This window comes from Cavia porcellus, unplaced genomic scaffold, assembly GCF_034190915.1.
Source record: "Cavia porcellus strain 051 isolate PalLab524CR breed Dunkin Hartley unplaced genomic scaffold, mCavPor4.1 scaffold_3, whole genome shotgun sequence".
In the NCBI taxonomy this organism is placed as follows: Eukaryota; Metazoa; Chordata; class Mammalia; order Rodentia; family Caviidae; genus Cavia; species Cavia porcellus.
In genome coordinates, this window is record NW_026947486.1 from 79,814,282 (window position 1) to 79,836,934 (window position 22,653).

Here is a 22,653-nt window from a genome sequence, read left to right on the forward strand (position 1 = left end):
AGAATGTTTTAATTTCCTCTTGAGAGTATAGAGGGGAAGAATAAAAAGAAAAAGAGATCAAGAGCAGAACATGAAATACACAATAGAATGAGTTCTCAGAGCAATCTATAAAAGAGGCAAGGGGGAGCAGTAACGAATTGTAAGAAGGGCAATAAAGGGGAATATCATGATGCCAAAGGAAAAACAAGTTTTAACATTGTCATGAAACAGAATAGTCAAAATAGAGGGAAAGGGACTCAGTAGAATCGGCAGTTAGGAAGCCACTGATGAGTTTGGCCATTGCCCATTCAGAGCAGTTAGTGATGGGAGTGGAAGACTTATTGTAGGGATTAACTGCATTATAGCTATTCCCTCCCTTACATGTTTATCTTTTTGAGACAGGGTTTCACCATGTGGTTCAGGCTGGCCTTGAACTCATTTTGTAGCCCAGTAAAGTCTCAGACTCATGGCCATTCTCCTTCCCTGCCTCAGCCTCTGGAGTTCTGAGATTATAAGCATGCACCACCATACCAAACCTTAAATGTTTATTTTTTAACTAGAGTATCTTATCTAGAAAGAGTTGGTTTACTTGTGTGAAACTAATGATAGATTTCTCAATTGCCAATCAGAAAGCATTTATTAAGCATCTATTATCTGCATAGCATTTCACTTAGTATTAAGGTGAGATAAAGAAGGTAGTGTCCTATATTATGCACTTTAATTCAAGGTTACAAGCAATAATTTTGAATTGGTTACCATCTAGGTTAACTCTTGCTGCAAAAGACCCATCATGTACTCTGCAGTCTACTTCTTGTTTTCTGAGACTGTAAGATTAGGGAACTATAGCAAGCCTATGTCACATGTACAGTGTATCTTCCATAAAGCAGACTAAATACATTATCAAAGTAACAAGCTGCTTGGCTGTTTAGACAATTAGGTAGTCACTTTTGTGCTCTTGTTCTATTGCAAAATGTATCTTATGGAATGCATATGTGTATCTCATTCCTTCACCTGTATCTCATTTCGCTTAAAGATCAAGTTAACTTGCTGAGTAAATTTCAGCTATAATGTTCTTAACATTTAGAAACTCATAATATAAGAAACTGTTTAAGTATAAAGTAAAAAAGTAAGTTGTGCAAATTTTCCTTCCCATATTTAAGGCCTCTTATGAAACTGATACTCATTACTTCAGTCAGTCATTCAATATGTGTCATTGAGTAACTACTTACATGCTTCAGACTCTTTTGGGCTCTTCAGGTACCTATACTGAGTGTCTTCACATTTTTGTGTAGTAATCAGTATATAGTACTAACTTGAATAGTAACAGAAAAGTTAAAAATCAACAATCTGATGCTCTGTTAAGACAAGATGTGCTCCCCATCCCACCACATAGACCATTAGACTCAGTCAACCTTGACTGACAGTGTCAGCTACAACTTAAGAGATAGTGTGACCTGACTCAGTCTGACTGAGGCATAATGCTTGCAGACAGGCATTCATCTGGACTGCCTATATTGTCTGACATATGAACATAGTCTATTTTCAAGCACTGTCCAGCCAAGATAAAACTAGTCCAGGTCATGCTTAGTTTCAACCATCCCCACAGCCCCAGCTCTCTCCCGATTTTCTCCTGTCTTATGATAAACAACCCCTCAGACAGACCTGCCCAGAACAAACCTGCCTGACAACATACAACTTGATTCATGCAATCAGTTATATAATAACTTGCTATTAGCTTTGTACTTCCTGCTTGCAAATCCTATGTAAACTAAACCCAAAGCTGACTGCAGGCTGGTGGTTTGAAACTTGATTCTTACCAACCCATTAGCATAATAAACAGTTGCCTTCTTTTTTGAAATTTTTAAAAATTTTATTTTAATGAGGATGAAACAATAAAACTAATCAAAACAAGCCAGTGTAAGAGATATAAGACTTCAAAACATTATGAAATCAACAATAGTTACCATAATGCCTCTTGATGTCTTCAAAATAGCTACAGGTAACTTTGGACATATTAAAATCTAACAGAACAGAATAGAATAGAAACAATAAAAAACACACAATGAATGCAATAAAGGATTTCAAAACAAGCCAATAGTAAATCCAAAATTGCTACCATAATATATCTTGCTATCCTTGAAATAGCTTGTTATGCCATTGGATTTAACATAATCAAACAAAAGAAAAAACCTGACCCAACAAAACAATATAGGACGTCAAAACAAGACCATATGGAATCAACAATGGCTGCGACCCTAGATGCCACACTGTGCACTGCTATCCTTTGAACCTATAATTAGACCACTGGCCCTAGGCCTGCAATGTTAATGAAACACCAAAGCACCACAGGCATCCAATTGCATTTCACCTCCATAGCTTTCATCACAGCCTGTGTTTCTCTGGATAAGCCAGTTGCTTAGGGGGTGGCAGGGTGGGGTAGTACTTCTTGTTTGCTAGCCCATGGGCCGTCTGGCCTTCCCAGTCTGGCAGTGGCCCATGCATGGCACTGGTTCCCAGACCAGGTTTGTTTGCTGGGTTGGCCATTGTTGTCTCTCCTTCCAGTCAGCGAATTGTGCAGACTTACAGGGAGAGACATGGGTCTAGCGGTTCCCAGTCCAGCAGTGGCACGTGCATGGTGCTGGTCCCCAGACTGGACTTGTTTGTTGGTGCAGCAATTTTTCTCTCTCTCCCACCAGTCTGGGAAGGGTGCTGACTCACAAGAAGCTTGGGTCTAGCTAACAATTGCTTTCTAACTTCTGAGTACAAAGAGTCTTCCATTCGGTTTGATATTGGCTTTTTGCAACAGAATCACTCTGTCATTGACATATTCTTATCTTTATGTGAACTAATCCAGGCTCTCTTGAAAGCAGAGCCCTAGCCTCATGTTAATTTTGGATCCTTATGTAGTTTTAGGTAAGGATATAGTTGGCACTTGATACTGGATTGATTTTATTTTGGGTTCTCAGACACTTATTTCTGCTTTCCTTGTTCTTTAGTTTCCTTCAGCCTTTTTCAAAGGAAGAGTAAATATGTGTGCTGCATTTTGCTATGAAGTTTTGAAGTGCTGTACCTCAAAGATTAGCTCAACCAGGAATGAAGCATCTGCGCTTTTATACCTTTTGATGAGAAACAACTTTGAGTACACCAAGAGAAAAACCTTTTTGAGGACACATCTGCAGGTCAGTGAAAAATTGAAGCTTCTCTTCAGTCTTTAGTCTCTGTTGAGATCAAGAAAGAGCTTCTATGTCCTGTATAGTACCTCTTAGTCACATGTGGCCAGCTAACACTTGAAGTGTTCCTGGTCCAAGTTGAGATGTGTTGAGAGTATACAATATACATTGGCTTTTTAAGACTACATTAAAAAAAAAACACCCCAATTGTTTTATATTAGTTATATGCTGAAATGATATGTTGCTGATATTGAGTTAAGTAAAATATATTAAAATAAGTTTACCTCTGCCACTTTTTGATGTTGCTATTATACCATTTCAGCTGGCACATGTGGCTTACATGGTATTTCTCTTGGACAAGGCTACTTCAGAGCATACCAAAACATAAGAGTGCAGGTTTTACTTCCAATTCTAGGGCCAACTCATGCATGACCTTGAACACAGTATCTCCTTAGCTTCTTTGTACCCAGTTTTTAAAATACAAAATAAGACTCAATATTGGTATATACCTTATAAGCCTTTTGATGGCATCATATGAGATGATTAAATAATAACATTGTTAGATATTATATAACAGGCAATAGAACATTTCCTTCATACTCTGGTATATCCATTTATTTAAAAATGAAAGAAATTGAGCCAGGCATAGTGGGGTGCACCTATACATCCAGTGACTTGAGAGCCTGAGAAAGGAGGACCATTTGAGCCAGGAGTTTGAGACCACCCTGGGAAACATAGCAAGACCCTATATAAAAAAAGAAATAAATAAATCTCAAGATATAGTGGAAAACAGAGACTTTAAAAAGAGACCTACGTGATCTTAAATCATAGCTTGGCTATTTAGGTGCGTATAACCCTAGGCAAGTTACTCAGTCTTGCTAAATGAGTTTCCTCATGTCTGAAATGAGGTCAGCCAAGTGTATTTAATCTTTAAGGGTTATCATTAGGATGAAAAATAATGCCTAGCACACAGAAGACACTTACTCTATGGTAGTTAGTATTGTTGTGCTTATTTCGTCAAACAGTTCTGAGCACAACACAGTTGGAACTTGTTGGCTCAGTAGGCCTCTGTTTATAGGAAATCTGTGGTCATATTTGTGTTCTTCACTGCCATAGAAAGGATTATTGATAGGGAAACCACCATAAGGAGCTTATTGAAAAGCTGTCATTGGTAAAGTGAGAATCTAATAGGAATATGTGCTTCTTTTAAAAGTATGCTATATTACTACTTTTGTATACTAGAGCTATAATACACATTAGGTCTTTTACTGTTCACATTTATATAATTACCCATATCCCTCCAAAATAATGTTATCATTATTATGCTATGGTACATAAAATTCCGCATTAGGAACCATTTTTTGGGCCTAAGCATTTGTTCTCTCAAGTCCTACATTCATACATAGATGAATGAATGAATGTGGAGACTCAGAATAGTGTCTGACATTTATTAAATGTTCAATAAAGAGTTAAGTAATAATTACATGCTGGTGTCACATGACTGTATTCCCAGTGTTCTAGAAGAATGAGGCAGGAGGATCACAAGTTCAAGATCAGCCTGGACAACTTAGCAGGACCCTGTTTCAAAAATAAATAACTAAATAAATAAATATCCAGGATGTAGCTCAATGTGTTCAATCATTAGTGCTGACAAAACAGTTTAGTATTATTAGGATTATATATAGTATCTTTAAGCTTTATGGCAGTTCATAAAAATGAATTTTTGTATTCCTGTTTCACAAATCAGAAAACTGAGGTGCAGAAAGGTTAAATAGATGCCCTCAAAGCAATATAGTGAAGAAATGAAAAAAGTTAAGTTTTGAATCTAGGACAGTTTGACTCTAGGACCTGTACTCATGGCTACTCCTGTAATCTGCCTCCCAGGATTAGTAGTAAAGCATGTGGCCATTAATATCTTAGCATGAATCATTTAACATTCATCCAGGCTGCCTTGAGAAATAGGAAAAGTGCTATCAATAGCCATTACATGAACTCCTGTTAAATTAGTAGGCCTCAGTCAAAAATAAAAGGAGCTCTGAGGCAATGGACTTTGACTGTAAAAAAAGTAAAAAAATTATCAAAGAAAGATGTTGTACCTCCAGCATTATTATAGTTACTATTTTGCACATTCAAAGTGAAGACCTGAACACTATTTTTTTATCATATTCTACTGTGTAAAGTCTCTGAAGGAAGCATTTCCAAGCTGGGCATTTTGGTGCACACCTGTAATCCCAGCTACTCAGCTACAGGCAAGAGGATGGAGAGTTCGAAGCCAGCCTGGACAACTTAGTGAAACACTATCTCAAAATACAAATAAATAAATACATAGGACTGGAGAAATAGCTCAGCTCTAGAATGCTTGCCTATAATGAATGAGGCCTTAGTTTTGATCCATAGCATCCCCCCAAAAAGCTTTTCATATGAGTGTGTCTGTGTTTATTATACAGTGATAAGAATTATCAGCATTTGTTCAAAAACAATATTTGCTTCTTCCCACAGATAATAATTGCTGTAAGCCAGCTGATAGCTGATGTAGCACTAAGCGGAGGATCAAGATTTCAGGAGTCTTTATTCATTATCAATAATTTTGCAAATAGTGACAGACCTATGAAGGTATGTTCTCCCTTCAAGTAAACAGAACCACTTTCACTGGCAGGGAGGTTTATACTCCTATGCTGTCATTAGATTCACAACTTTTCATATGGTAGACATTGAAGTTCATGAGTTTCACTCCATTATCTTGTACTGACTTTAGCAGAAAGAACTCTGCCTGCTATATAGCAGATATTCAGCATTAGTTGAATAGGTAGATGAGTGAATATACTATGGATACTTACTGAGGCTAGCAGAATCTGAATCTTTTCCTGAGCTTGACTTCCAATCTTGCTTAGAAAATAAATGGGTCATTGAAATCTGACAAAAATCTTACTTCCTGGAATAGCTAACAGCTGCCAGACCCATTGCCAACAGATGAGGAATGACACAGAAGGCTTTCATTATATGTTGGTTTTGTGAGTTCCAAAAATCATCTATTAACTGATTGTGGCTTGCTGTAGATTCTTGCAAATCTGAGCCCAGGGCTGTCATTCTTTTTTTAAATTTTTTTTAATTTTTATTTTATTTAAAGAAATACTAAACAAAATAGAAAATAGGGCTGTTTAGCACTCATTTGCTGAAGTCTGAGCACCATGCCTCTTTCTTACCTAAAGCTTAAAATCTGTGGCTTTATGAAGGTGCATCTGTTGCTTCGTGGCCTGGATCACAGGTCCTGCCGTTTGTTGATGCATGTGTACAACAGTAGAAGAGTCTTTTGCCAACACAAGATTTTTCCTCCCAAAAATATGAATTGTCTCCATTCTTGGGAAAGGTCATATACCATCATATTTGAAGATTTTGTTTAAAGTCTGAAAAACAAATGAAAAGCTCACAGTCACAGCACACTTGATGTTAGGGAAATGTAGAATCTATGTACCAAAAATATTTCCATAGGAATGTTGTTTAAACTGAGAAAAACACTGCCTAGTGCCAGCTGCTCATAGGCTGGGAAAGTTTGCTTTTTCAATCAATTTTATTAGGTCCCCATGGGATCTCTATATATCCAGCTAGTCCCAAGAGCATAGAAACAATGTATACTCATTACTAAAAAATTATTTTCCCAGTTCTTAACATACGTAATTCCATCCTTTATTGGCATATTAGTTAATTTTTCTAAGTAAATGAGACTTCGTTGAGTCTCCTTAATAAGACAACTTTTCTTTTTTTTAACTTATTTTTGAAATGATTTTGTTTTATTCTGTTAGAGTACTCATTACCAACAAATCCTATTACAACAAGGTGCTCTATGACTGTTCCCAAGAAAAATGGAATTTCTATTATGAATAAGAAGACAATATATGTATATAATAATTAGCATTCTTAAAAAGGACAAGAAGACAGTTTTTAACATTATTACCTCCACATTTTATGATATGCACTTTAAAAAGCTCCCTAACCCTGTGCCTGTCCCTTTCTTATCTTGTCTGAATCACACAGATAATTGTCACAGCCTCAGTGGAGGTTAAGGAAAAGTGATAGGCCCTTCTGATAGGGTAAAAAGGGATCAAAACACTTGAAGAGGTTAATGATCTCTTTAAATTCTTCGCAATGTTCTGTGATTCATGACTTCTCAGTTTTGTAAATAGAAACCTTTTCAGTAAGTTTCGACCTTGATATATGTAGTAGTTAGTGAATGGGGTCAGGATGCATGTCAGCGTGGAAGAGTTCAAAGAGCACTGGGTTTAAATTTTGTCTCTATAGTTTACCAATTGTGAGACTTTGGCCAGGCAGCTTGATTGTACTGTGACTCAGTTTTTCCATTGGTGGAATGAATAATAATGATAGTGATAATAGTACTTAACTCATAAGATTATTATAAAATTTAAAACATGTAAAGCACTCCGTAACTTTTACTTAACTTCTATCAATAAATAACAAACATAGGTCACTTACGTAGCTGTAAAATTTACAATGGAAGAACTGGAGTTTAAAACCAGATTTCTAGCTCCAAAGGTCATGCTTTATGTGTTATGAAAGTACATCTGTTACTTCGTGGCCTAGAACAGTTTGTATTTACCAAATTTAGAGCCCTTGAGTTGGGTGTGGTGACTCAAACCTATAATCTCAGAACACTGGGAGGCTGAGGCAGGAGGATCACAAATTGGGGGCCAACTTGGCCATTCAACAATTTAGTGAGACTCAGTCTCAAAATAAGAATAATAAACAAAGACTGGGGATGGGGGCTGGGGATTTAGCTCAGCGGCATAAGAGCCTGCTTGGCAAGCACAAGGTCGTGAGTTCGATCCCTGGTTCCACAAAAAAAAAAAAAAAAACAAAGATTGGGGATGTAGCTCGATGTACAGGTCTTGGGTTCAATCCTCATTATCACAGAAGTAAAAGATTAGCTCTTTTGAAGCTTGGAGTAGTTACATGTATTATTTTTAATTTTTTAAAATTAATATATATTTGTGATACATACAGATTATATTCAGCTTAGAGGATTGATATATATATATATATACGTATTGCATATTTATAATTTTTACTTCCCAGCTGCCACACTCATTCTCCTCCTCTTTCCCTAAATTTTGCCATCTCTGTAGTCTGTCCTGTTTCTTAAGATGGCTTTCGTTTTGCTCTTTAAAGTCCTTATACTTTGGGTTTTTCATGCTAGAGAAACTATGTAACACTTAACCTTCTATATTTGACTTATTTCATTTAGTATTATGGTCTCAAGATCTGTCAATTTTCCTAAAAATTACTCAGTTATCCTTTATGTGAATGATACCACATTTTCTTTATCTATTAGTATTGATAGGCATATAGGCTGCTTCTACGATTTAGCTGTTGTGAGTTGTGCTGCTGTAAACAAGGGTACGTATGGATCACTGCAGTATCATGTATTTAGCTCTTTTGGGAAAATAGCCAGAAGAGGTATAGCTGGGTCAAATGGAATTTCTAATTTTAGTGTTTTAAGAAATCTCTGTACTGGTTTCCATAGTGGTTGTTCTCACCAATGTAGAACGGTTCCTTTTCTCTAAAATCTTTTGTTTTTTGAGTCCTTGATAATACCCATCCTTTTGGGAGTAAGATGGAATCTTTAGTATTGTTTTGATTTTTAGTTCTTTAATAACCAAAGATGCTGAACATTTTTTCCATGTATTATATTGGACATTTGTACTTCTGAGACGTATCTGTTCATTTCAATTGCCCACTTTCCAATAGGGTCATTTATTTGAGGATCTAATTCTTTTTTACTGTTTATATTTTCTAGGTATAACCCTCTGTTTGGGGAGTATCTGAAAAACAAATTTTCCCATTCTCCAAGTCATCTCTGCACACTCTTGGTCACTTTCTTTACTGTGGAGAAGCTTTTTAATTTGATACAATCCCAATTGTTGATTCTTGATATTATGCCATATATAACTGGGGTTCTATTCAGGAAATCCTTGTCTATATCTGTCTTAAAGAATTTTATGAACTTTTACTTTCAACAGACTAATTGTTTCTGTTGTATGTATTTTAAAATATAACTAATTTAAAACTGTTGAGATGTGTCCCATATATTACAGTACCTAGAACTGTAACAAATAAAAATCATGATATGTTCCCAGGATTGGATGCTGAAGCTTAGAGTACATCAGTAATAGTGCTAAACATTTTTTGTTTGTTTGTTTTGAAATTAGGCAACTGCTTTTCCCACAGAAGTCAAAGATTTGACGAAGAGGATCCGTACGGTTCTTATGGCCACTGCCCAAATGAAGGAGCATGAGAAAGACCCTGAAATGCTAATTGACCTCCAGTATAGCTTAGCCAAGTCCTATGCCAGCACCCCAGAGCTTAGGAAAACCTGGCTCGATAGTATGGCCAAGATTCATATAAAAAACGGAGATTTTTCAGAGGTGACTACTTAAAGTTTGTTCTAAACAAGATTCTTCAAAACCTCTTGAATACATTCTGACAGTTCTTTGTCATCTTATTTTTTTCTTTTTTGTTTTGTTTTGTTTTTGTTTTTATTTTTAGGCTGCGATGTGTTATGTCCATGTAGCAGCTCTGGTTGCAGAATTCCTTCACCGAAAGAGTAAGATACTTCTGTTCTGAGATGGGAGAAATTTCAGTTACCACAGTAGTTTTTATCTCTGTAGGGTGCAACTGTGATTGTGATGTAATTGAGCTCTGAAAAGTATGTTCATCCTCATTCAGTCTTGAACAGAAGTTGTTATAAAAAAAGGCTGGATTGTTAATTTTGCCTTCTGTTTTCATAGGAGGTTACAAGAACAAGTTAAATAGTACAGGGCCAGGCCTGCTGCCAATGTTTATATTCTCAGACTGTCTCCCTGGAAGACTGCCACAAATTGAATTTTTCTTAGGCTCTTGGGAAGCTCCAAATCATTTGTTTTCCACTCCTCCTCCTCTACTTTACCAAGAACTGCCCACAGACTAGATATTTACACTTATCTAAGTACAGTGACATATGCTTGTTACATGGGATTTGTGCTCTTCAAGGGCATCAGGGTTCAGCAATTTTAGATTCCTAATCAAAGACTCTTAATTCTGGAAATCTGCCTGAAACTTTCCCTTTCCAAAAATAATATTTTTGACTACTATAGTAGTTATAACTACTCAGATAATAAAACAATGGAGTTAGGCTTAAGAACTGATTGGTAGTGAAAATTGTAATTGAGTAAGCGCCCACTATCAGCCAGGCATGGTGCCACACGCTTGTAATTTCATCATTGAGAAGGCTGAAGCAGGAGGATCATGAGTTCAAGGCCAGTGTGGACTACATAGTGAGTTCAAGGACAGCCTGGACTACCTAGGAAGACCCTGTCACAAAAACAAACAACCACAGCAAAACAACAATAAAAAAGAAATCACCCACTATTTTATCATAACATTTAAGCAACTTCTCAAATTAGTAACATCAGGGCAAAAGAAACTTAATTGCTCTGGCTTACCACAGCAAAACAACAATAAAAAAGAAATCACCCAGTATTTATCATAACATTTAAGCAACTTCTCAAATTAGTAACATCAGGGCAAAAGAAACTTAATTGCTCTGGCTTTGACGATGGGAACACAAGCTTGTTTTGTTTCAGTTGAAGAATTCCTACTGTTAACTGTGTCTCTCATTTAACAACTAAATCTCAGTATTTGATTGCCTTATATAGCACTCACATAAAGAATATTCAATATCATGATTAAAGTGTAGATTCATTTCACTTATATTTTAAAATGACAATATATTTGGTACTGAAATTCTTCTGGATGGTCAAATGTTTGAAATTGGTATATTTTTATTTTTCTCCTTTTAGTACATGGTTGGTTTTATTCTGCTTTATTATTGTTTATGTTTTGGTGCCAAAGATTGAACCCAGGGTCTCAGGTATGTTAAGCATGTGCTGTATACTGAGCTGCATCCCTAGACTCTCTGTGATTTTAAAACAAAGAAAACAATTATCAAAGTAAGACCCATTTGAGGTTTTTTCAGTTGTGTCACTGATATGCCTATAAAACTGCAGAATAAATAAATGTAAAACTTGAATGCCTGCAGTTCCAAATACACTGACAAACATAAGAATCCTAAATACAATATTAATATGATTTAGATGTATCTTTCAGAGAAATTAGGTTAATGGTATCTCATCTTTATAATTAGTAGCAGTCTGATGAGAGTTTTATGTCTACTAAGTATAAAACTCTACTCTTTAAAATTTTGAATTAGGTAAGTATATTAAAAATGTTCGTCTAGGTCCAGGGATATAGTTCAGTTGCACAACACCTGCCTAGAAAATGTGAAGTGCTGAGTTATATTCCTGATACCAAAAAATAATACATATTTTTCTAGACTATTTTGGTTTTTATACCAGTGCACAAACCTTAAAATTACGTAAAAACAAGAATTATCACCATTATCCTTAAATTTTAAAATTGTAATTTCTTACTATGGATGTTTAGACATTAGCACAAGGCAGCTACTCCAACCACCAAGTTGTGACATGCTTTGATAAGTGGAAATAGTGTTTCTAATTAGTCACTTAATTATTCTGCAATATCCTTAAGATTTACTAGAATTTATCCTTTATAGAAGTCAGACTTCAAGGAGAAAAAATGTTGCTTTACATTTTTTAAACATTGAATTGAGGTGTATGTATTTATAAGTGCCATCTAGTTTTAAACTGAGAAAATGCTTAAACCAGAAAACTTTCATCTAAAAAATTGGTAGTAGTAAAAATCCTCGGGCTTTTTTCTACTTGGCTTCATTGAGTAATATGATCCAAACCATCTTCTTGTGTTAATTAGGTGACTAAACTATGATAATTATTCCAAGGTAGACCACTAACATGTTAAAAAATTGCTTACCTAGCCATTCAGTGTAAGAGCTCCACAATCCACTAGTATCGGTGGGTTTTTGAAATTTAGATAAAACTTGAATGTTTACAGAGTAAATAAAAATCCATTTGAGTACACAACTGAAAAGGAAAAGTTTTAAACACATTTAAGCCAGGCGCCATGATGCACACGTTTCTCCCAGCTATTCAGGAGGCTGAGGCAGGAAGAACACAAGTTTGAAACTGGCCTGGAAAAATCAACGAGGTACTCACCCAAAATTTAAAAATTGCTAGGGATGCAACTTAGTGTAAAAGCCCTAGGTTCATTCCCCAGTACCAGAAAAAAAAATAAGTCTGGCAAGATAGGTAACTAGAAAAGTGGAAAAAAAGTAAGCAAGTTTAATACTGGTCAAACATGGTGACATGTGCCTGTAATCCCAGCTTTCTGGGATGCTGAAGCAGGAGGGTGGCAAGTCCAAGGCCAGCCAGGAAAACGTTGTATGTCCCTGTCTCACTACAAAGAAAGAAAGGTTTAAGGAGGTATAACTCAGAATTCAATCCCCTGTGTTTAGAAAGACAAAAATCTTAAGGCTAGCTTCTATAACAAAGATAATTGGGCAACTCTGCAATCCTTTATTTTCTATCACTATGTGTTCTTTTACAATGATTATAAAATGAAGCGAGTATGTTTCAAATCTCTGACATACATCCATTGCCAACATTTTTCTATTTTATCAAATTTCTAAGCTCTTTCTAGAGTGCAATATAAAACATTTTAATCAAGATGCAATAAAATAATATCATCTGATCCGTTGGAAGCAGATGTTCTATTTAGACTTTTTAAAAAATCGTTTGGGTAATGCCTAAGCATAACACCTGGTGCAGGACCACTTTCAGATTCTTCTCTTCATTGGTTGAGGCACTGAACTGACAGGGAAAGGAGAAGAGGACACATGTGCTTCTCTCTGCCCCCATCACACTCTCAGACTGCTCTACTGTACCCTGAGTTTCATTCATTCTGCCAAAGAGACTTCACAGATTGTCATTTGCTTCTCTTTTACCTAAGACATCTCTAAGTGGTGATATTGAGTGTTTATTTATCTTTCCATTCCCCAAAATACAAAATAAAAGCTAAGCCAGAATTTTCTCATTTCTGTTTGGTCTGAGAACCTCAAAATTTCTGGATCTCATTCTCTGGAGGTAGATGGGTTAGACATTACTTTTCTTGAGAGAAGGCACAACTGTTTTCCCCAGGGAAGACAAGAATCAAGTCTCTAGATTCTTCCACTGCCACCAAGAATCGTAGGTTCAGCAAAATTTCCGGCCTGTGAGTTGATTCCTAAACCCAGAAAATGGAACTTCCTATTCCACATGGTCTGTTCTTCTCATTCATTTTAAGATAATACTGCTATTTCTCGAGTCTTTGTACTCAATCTCTGATCGCCAAAGTTCCCCAAAGCATTTTATTCCCCTCTTCTCTTCCAGCTACAGCCTTTCCCCCTTCATACTCTTCCATCAAGACCCTAACCTCTCATGCTTCTTCTGATTGGCAGTCATATTTTATCAAGGGTTAGACTAATACATCATCAAAACCCTCACACTTTTTTTTACAGGATCAATTGTACTCAAGGTAGTGATCTTGACCTGAACAGTTTCCATATTGATTTTCCTAGGACAGTGTCCAGAAATACAGAAGTAACAGTGATGAGGGGTGAAATTAAGAAACTAGGTCAAATATCAGACAGATTAGTAGGGGAATCTCCATGACTATTGTGCATAAGGCTATTTAGGTCTACATTGGATTCCTCAAACAGATGCCTCATACTGTTGGGCCAATTTCATCTGAAAATCTTTCCAGGACTAAGGAGAATCAGAATTTTACCCATTTTGTTAAGGCCCCTAACAAAAAGAGAATCTGGGTTTTGCTAACTTAGGCAAAAAAGGAGCAAAGGATATGTTCTTCTCTAGGTTAAGTGTCATACTTATTATATTGCCTCAGCTGGCTTCTAACATGTGTGTTCAAGCCATTTTCCTATCTTAGTCTTCTGAGTAGCTGGAACTACAGGGGCACATCACAGTGCCTGATATCAAGGGTTGTTATTGTTAGTACTGAGGACTGAAACTCTGGCCATCAGGCACATAAATTCATGCATTTAACAAGAATAGTGGACTGTGAAGCTACAGATCCATAATAGTCTTTACAATGGATGATATGGGAATATATCCCAGAAGTGGATGTTGACCTCTTATGAGATAAAGCATCATTTTACCTACTTCACCTTAAAATATATACCAGGGTACACTTCCAAGATGCTATATCTTTGTGTTCCCCTGGATCGTGCCATTCTAGAAAATATCTGGATTTGGGAATAATTTAAATAATTCTTTCTGAATCTACAGGAATTTTTCCCAGTTATGAGCTTAACTGTCTGAGCCCTTAAAGGTTTGGCCTCTTTGATAAAGATTACAGTAGAACCTTGGTGTGTCAGCATAAATTGTCCCACAAGTATAATATGCTTGTAGTACAAAGTATTTTTATATTGAAGCAAATTCCCCCATAAGAAATAGTGGAACCTTAGGTGTTCCATCCTACAACTCAAAAACATTTACATAAAATTAGTATTATACTATAACATAATACAAAACAATAAAGAAAAGTAAGCATATTAACCTGTCTTTGATTTTAAAAACCTTTATGGCTGGTGTGAGGGAGCCAAGAGAGAGGAGGGTTATTGTGTATGAGAACTTTCACTATCATTGCTGCAAGTACTGCTGTCTCTCAGCTCAATGGAATCTTTTTCTTTTTGTTCAACTATAACAAGGAACCTAGCCAATAACACTTTCTTTCACTTCCTTTTGAGGATTTTGTGGAAATGTGACGTTACATGTCATTAAACAGATTCCTCATTCTCACTGCCACAGACTTATTCAGGTGGAGCTTTGCTACGAAACTTTACACTTTCCCATGTTTTAAACATCTTCCTAACCTCTTTTGAAGTGCAGGATTCCTCTGCCTATATGTCTTGCTTCTTTGTAGACGGGATCTCCTCCATAACCTCTTGCTCTTGGGAGATGATCACCCACAGTTCTGCAGGTAGAGAGGAGAGAGACAGAGAGAGAGAGAGAGAGAGAGAGAGAGAGAGAGAGAGAGAGAGAGAGAGAGAGAGAGAGGAGAACCATTGGCTCAGTAATAATCATGTGACATTTGGTGTCACATACGATTTGTATTGCAAGACATTGCTCATTTATCAAGTAGGGATTTATTAAAAATGTTTATTTTACAGAACACTCAAATAACAAGTTACAGTCTAAGATTTTACTTGACAACTTTATCTCTTGGTTCCAGTCTTGAGTCTTCTTTTATTGCCCAATCCATGATTTCTTGGAGGTGATTCAGTGAGATATTTTCTCTTAACTTTCAAAAATTCAAAACTTCAAAAATTTCTAGTGCACTCAGAGTGTTACATAGACTAGCTACTAGTTTAAGAGCTGTTTATTAAGTGTTCATTGCAATATAAGTAGTACTGTCCTGAATGTAAAACACCTGCGCCCCTAAAAACTGGGCTATTCAAGTTAGCTGCCTTTTTTTTCATAAGAAGACTTTATTGACAAAGGAAAGGAGGAATTGATTTACATTCTGATGCAAGTTCCTTGTCTTATTATGATCTAGTACTTTTTTGTAATTTTTATTTTAAACAATAAATACAAGCAAAACAAAACTGTGTAAGTAATCCAGGACTTTAAAACAAGATAATAGGAAATCAACAATGGACACTATAATGTCTCTTGTTGTCCTCAAAATAGCTTCACATACCCTCAGACATAGTAAAAATTAAGCAAAGCAGAACAGAATAGAACCAATAAACATAAAACAATAAATGCAATAAATGACTTCAAAACAAGTAATAGTAAATACAAAATGGCTACCGTAATACACCCCGCTATTGCAGAAATAGCTGCCCATGTCATTTGATACAGTAAAATCAAACAAAGTGAGACCCAACCAAACAAAACACTGAAAACTGTACAGAACTTAAAAACAAGATAATAGAAAGTTAACAGTAACCACCACTTTCAGAAGGAGATCCCCGATAGGTGCTACATTGCATGTTATTATCCTCCAAATAGATGATCAGACTACCAGCTTTAGGTCCTCAAAGTCAGTGAAACATTAAACATTCCAAGAATTAAGTTGTATTCTACCTCAGTAGCTATCATTACAGCCTGTGTTGGTCTAGTACTTTGAATAGAACTCTCTAGGTCTATAACAGACCAGGTAGGCATACTTATCTTCAGAAGTGAAGATAAGTTTCGTTTTCTATCTTCAGTGCCTTATACCTAACTTATTTGAATGAATGGGGCACTAAAATCTTGTGTATCAAACTAAATACAAATTTTATTTCTACCTCACTTTCTTAATGAAAACCCACTGACTATACTCCCTGTGTTGTCTCTTAAAAGTTTACTCCAAATTAATCTTTGGGTTCAGCAAGAACCTATCTCAAAAGGATTAGGGATGCAGCTCAGTGAAAAAGCCCTGAGTTCAATATCCAGTGCTGCTACTACTACTACTACTACTACTACTACTACTACTACTATTATTATTATTACTATTATTATTATTATCATAACAGCGATTCTTGGCACCAGGCACTGTGATATGCACCTGTATTCCCAGCTATGCAGGAGGCTTAGGAGGATTGCTTGAGGCCACTAGAAGCCAGCTACATAGTAACTCACTGTTTAAAAAAAACCTTCCTCCACCACACATCCATAGTGTCTCTCGTAGAAGTTGGTTACTTACTTGATAACTCATGTTCTATTAATCATCTTGCAAAGAAAATATGTCTAGTTAGTTTCATTTAGGTGAGATGAGTTGGAAAAATCTAAGCCCTCACGTAAGACCTTTTCTGAGAAATCTCTTTAATATGAGATTTGATTTCTTCAACTTCCTTTCTTCCTTCCCCATTCTCTAACCCCAGAAATATAACCAGACACCTATGTGTGAGAGTAAAGGTCATTACTTCCAAACATCACTTTCTGCAGCTCTTTCTGCAGCCAGTATCAGAAGGAAACTTTTGTACTGGCTAACTGAGTCTGTTATAAAAGCTGAGTTTTTCTTGAAGTCCAAAATTACTGGAGATTTAGGTAAGGGAAGAGGTAGCACAGCAAATATTTGGACCAGAATCTGTAGGGCAACTGCACAGCCTTCTACATCTAGACCTTTGCTCGACAGTAACAATTTGGTCCACAATCTTACACAGATCTATTCAGCTTAGGTGCACTTTCTCCATAGGAATCAATTTGACAACAACTATTTTTCTACCCTTCTACCTTTTTTCTACCTTTGTTTATTGGTAGCCTTATTGGGTCATTATAACTCACTGAGTACTTTGGATATGCTAAACTGTGTTCAAAACAGTTTAAATTCCATTTAATGCTCATAAAGTAACTATTAGTACCCATATTTTATAGATGATAAATCTTTTTATAATCCCAGTAATAAATATGCCCAAACCACACAAGTAGAGGTAGAGCCAGGTCTATCTAACTCCAGAAGCTTTGGTTCTTCAAATGTCCAGTCCTATTTTTCCAACAATGCTTCATCCCTGTCGTTGGTTTTATTTCCTGCTTCTCTTACAATTCTTAGGCTAGGCCTTATCCAACAATTCACTTCCTTTCCCATTTCTCAATAAAGTTAAATACCAAGATGATTACCAAAGATCACTGAGTGCCTCCTTGCTTGCTTAGATGACTGACCACAATGTACATAGAATAAAAATTTTTAATAAAAATTTTTAGATCATACTAGGGAAATATCTGTATTAACCATTGAAGATAGTACATGGTCAGAGTGAGAGTTATTCATAAGTACTTTGGGGTCATTTTTGGGAAAAAAACTGATAGACTATGTAATGAATAGGAATCATTTATATAATTTTCACTATTTGTAAATGAAACTTGTACTTATGACTTTAATCCTTACAAAAAGATGTTTATATGAACATTGCCAATCCTATAAGGCTTTCTGTTATTTGCCACTTTTTTATAAATATATTTTATTGCTTTTTTCACACAGAATTATTCCCTAGTGGATGTTCAGCCTTCAAGAAAATTACTCCCAATATAGATGAAGAAGGAGCAATGAAAGAAGATGCTGGAATGATGGATGTCCATTACAGTGAAGTAAGATGCAAGGACCTGCATTGCCAGTTATACACATTTCATTCATATAGTTTATATAAAATTACTACAGCTACCTGAATGTTAAAAGATTAATGAACTTTGAAGTATTAAACCAGCCCAGGCAGTGATGTTCCTGTTCAGAACACAAAGCCCTTGCCTTTGGAAGTGCTCCTGTCATCTAGTATCAGAATTGCAACATTTCTTACTCTCAGATCACCATCCGAGTTACTAGATTAGAGTCTATGAATGGAGAAATCTCCCCCAAAGTAGAATAAATATTATCTTTCATTTCAACTAAGCAAAGTGTGTATTAAAACACTTAAAAATGTAAATGTTCCCACCCTATACTTTGGATAGTTAGAAAACAACATCAGTTGTCATTCAGCCAACAAAGATTTATTGAGCCTTTATTTAGGAGCAAGGCTCTGAATTTGATAATGTAAGAGCTATAAAATAATTAAATATGGTATCGTTTACCTCCAAGGACTCCCGAAGAGATAATATACCTCTGTGAATGGAAACAGGCAAAATAGTGCCATTCAAATAACATAAGCAGCAGGTGGCATGTGAAGTCTGAAGTGAGACAGATGCCTTTATGCTGAGGTCAAGCAGGGGCCATAGTATGAGATGCAGGCTTGAAGACAGAGGACACTGTGAAGGCATTTCACCAGAGCAGAGCAGCAAATAGAGGCTGAGGCAGGAAAGCACAGTTGTGCTTGAGGCACAGTAAGTGAATCTGTTTGATTAACCCAGAGGGTTCACGTAGAGGAGAGTAATAGAGACTACATTTTGAAAAATTTTGAAAATTTAGGCTTTATCCAATACAATGTTGAGCTGTCTTCAAAGATTTTTCAACAAGATGATGAGACAATGGAAGCAATGAGAGGAGAAGTTAATTTGATGGTGATGGGGTAGACATACTGAAGGCAGGTGGGTAGGATGGGAGGCAGAGACTAGAGGCAAGGCTGCCCTAATTGTGCAGACAAGAAGTGGTCAGGGACTAAACCAGACTAGTGAGAGATGCACACAACTGTGCAGACAGGAGGAAAGCAGACTTGCTGGCCAAACGAGGGAAGCGTCACATAGCTCTTACAAGAGATTTGGACCTTAACGAAAGTAGTTTTGCAGGGGAAATGGTTAATTCAATTTTCAGTGTGAGTCCAGTTATTGAAATGGAAATAACCATCATGCTATTAGAAATGTAGAACCAAATCTAAAAGGACAGCTCGAGGTAGAAGTCAGCATGTGGGAGCTGTTAAGAACCAAAGCAGGGTGAGTACAGAATAACATAGCAGAGAACAAAGGGCTGAACTGTGGAAAAAAGATCACAGTTAAAGACTTGGAACATAAAAAAAGAAATACTCAAAAGCAGAGAAGCTGAAAGTGTTATACTCCCATTTAATTACATTTTTAAGAAGCTGTAATTAAGAAACATGAACAACAAGGTTAAAGTTATAATGACACATTTTATAAATACTTTATGAATTGGTTTTTAAAATACAAGCAAATGTTAACTGAGCTCTCATTTGTGTAGCTCCATTGACAAACCTAGAATATTCACCTACTAGTTCTACAAATCAGTAAAGGAAGGATAGTGATACTGTCCTAATCCCTTAGCAATACACATAAAAGCTCTTCACAAGCATTTGAGCACTATGCAAGTATCAGGCTATTTTATTAATCTACTTGGCGGTGAGGTTTCTTAAAGTTAGATTAGTATCTTTTTATCCTCAAAACCTAGGAGAGTAGATATTTAAAACATGGTTGCTGAATTATTGATCACAATAGAGAATTAAATTGCTTTAATTTGAATCCCAGCTTAATTGTTGACTGTGAAGCCTTAGGAAAGTTAATTAACTTTGCTTAATGTTAGTCTTAAATCATCCCCTCCTACCTCTGAGACTACCAGGTTTAACAGGCTAACAGTGGGAAGATTTTGAGGATTTTGTGGGAGATTAATAGTTCACAATAGCTGAATTATATCCTTGTCTTCCAAATGACAGTGCCAACTTATTCACAGAAATGGTCTTGACCCTTTTAGTACACTCAAGGAAAGCAGTAACTTTTCTTAGTAATCAAGAACTGTAATTAATTTACTATGTAAATGTAGTTTAAAAATTTGTTTGTATTCCTCAGTAATAATTCATATATACATTTTTGTTGTACTGAGGGTTGAACTCAGAAGGCACCAAGCTACAATGCCCCCAGCAGTTTTATTTTATATTTTTATTTTGGGACAGTCTGAATCATTTACCTAGGCTGAGCTCAAACTTTCAGCCCTCATGCCTCAGCCTCCCAATTCGCGGGGATTGTAGGCATGCACCACCACACTTAGTTCATGTATGTTTTATTTAATATGCAGACATTACTTATTTAACAACCTAGTTCCTTTCCTGCAACTAGGTCATTAAATCATTTGGTCTCTACACAAGGAATTGTATATAGTATATACATCACAATATTCAGAACAAAGAAATGGTCAATGGAAACTCCAACTTTGTGACTTCGCTTCTGTTTGTGTAATTTACATGCAGTGCTGCACTGTATAACAACAGAAACCTACACCACTATACTGTATGTTAAAATCAGCAAAAATTACTGTGCTGTATAAACAAGATTACTGTACAAAAGAGACACTAAAGCTGTATAAATAAGATGTAATTAACTGTACAAAAAATGAATCATAAGTCTGAGCAGTGAGTCAAATGGTCAAACAGCACTCTTCAGTCCAAAGTCCAAAATGTCATTAAATAGGTAGGTTGTTAATTGAGGAAATCTTTACACAGATAGGATCATGTTCTACCAAGTGCCATTTTCTTTTGATTTATATAACAAGGCTTCCTCCTTGTCTTAGTTACTTTTCTCATTGCCGAGACAAAATACTCCACACCCACAAGTTAAAGGAGGAGAGGTTTGTGTCGGCTCACAGTTTGTAGAGGTTTCAGTTCATAGTTCGCAGGCCACAGGAAGTGCAGCGTGGCTGAGGGCCATCACAGAGGAGAGATAATCCATGACAAAGCAGGCGAGAGACAGCAAGCAGCAACAGCAGCAAACCTTCTTTATTTCTGTCCTTCTATATTTTATACGGGCTACAAACGTATTGATTGGTGCCACCTATATCCAGGGTGAGACTTTCATTATCTACCACCTTAATTCCAGTGTCATACCCTAGGTCCACATTCACACACCCTAATCCAGCCACTTCAGAACTCCCAACGTATGATCACATGAGGCTTTGGGGGTACATCTCGATACAAGCCATAATACTTCTCATGCCCTCATTAATGAAAAAAATGGCATTGAAACAAAAAACACTAGCAGTTGTCCATTTAGTATTTGTATTTAGTTACATGAGTTAAACTACCAATAATGAAATCCTATTTTTAGAAAAATGTACTCTTGCCTTGATTTGCAACAGTTAAAAAATTTAACATGCAATAACATGCATACATTTTAAGTAAACAGTTTGATGAATTTTGACAGTCCTATAAACTCATGTAACCTTCCACCAGAAACAAGTAATAAAACACATCCATTCCTACAGAAAAAATTTCCTTAGACCTATGTCCAGGCAATCTTCCTGGCCTCACCATCTAATTCTATCATGACTGGTTAATTCTGATGGCAGGAAATTTGCACTCATTCCATGTGTACCCTCATATCTGACCTCATTTCCTTAAACTGATTTTTTATAATTTCTTCTTTTTCATTACTAAATATTCCATTATCTTGATATATAATTTTTAATGCATTCTCTTGAAGAATTTTGGGTTGTTTTCACTTTGGGGCTATTATAAATAAGACTACTTTAACCATTCTTATCCCTGTCCTTTTATAAACATATGCTTTCACTTCTCATCTGTAATATTCAGAATTGTGGAATTGTTAGGATAGTGATATTACTTGTAATATTGGACCTGCTAGATCCTAGGATATATATATATATATATATATATATATATATATATATATATAATTTTATAAGAAATACAGATCTATAAGAAAAAAATATATATATATGTATAACTTTATAAGGAATTTCCAGAATTTTTGAAATAGTTGGGCCATGTTATGCTTCCACCAGCAATGGATGAGAGTTCCAGTTAGTCTGTATTCTCATTAACGTATGATGTTTCTAGTCTTTCTTGTTATAACCATTCTGTTAGGCATGAATTAGATATTATAACTCTTATTTGTGTTTTCCTTAATGATTAGTGGTATGGTAGTTTTTCATATGCCACTGGACTTTTTTATATATTCTTTTTGTGTAATGTTCTGTATTGTCCATTTTTAGAAATGGAGTTGTTCATTTTTTAATTGTTGATTTATGGGAGTTCTTTCTACATGTACTGCCATTTTGTGTACCACTCTTTCACTTATCTGTTACCTGTATATATGGCAGTACTGGGAACTGAACCCAGGGCCTGTGCACTATGCTACATCCCCAAACC

At 36.0% G+C, this 22,653-nt stretch overlaps 1 protein-coding gene across 4 annotated transcripts in view; it reads left to right on the forward strand.

The window, feature by feature from the left end:
- Dock11 (dedicator of cytokinesis 11) overlaps positions 1–22,653 on the forward strand; it is a 169,199-nt gene that overhangs the window by 122,474 nt on the left and 24,072 nt on the right. For all 4 annotated transcript variants that reach the window (XM_063246315.1, XM_063246314.1, XM_013150173.3 and 1 more), the window contains 5 exons: positions 2,976–3,158; positions 5,649–5,762; positions 9,371–9,586; positions 9,708–9,765; positions 18,096–18,202. In XM_063246315.1, coding sequence (XP_063102385.1) covers positions 2,976–3,158; positions 5,649–5,762; positions 9,371–9,586; positions 9,708–9,765; positions 18,096–18,202 — 678 coding nt within the window. The remainder of the gene's footprint in view (positions 1–2,975; positions 3,159–5,648; positions 5,763–9,370; positions 9,587–9,707; positions 9,766–18,095; positions 18,203–22,653) is intronic.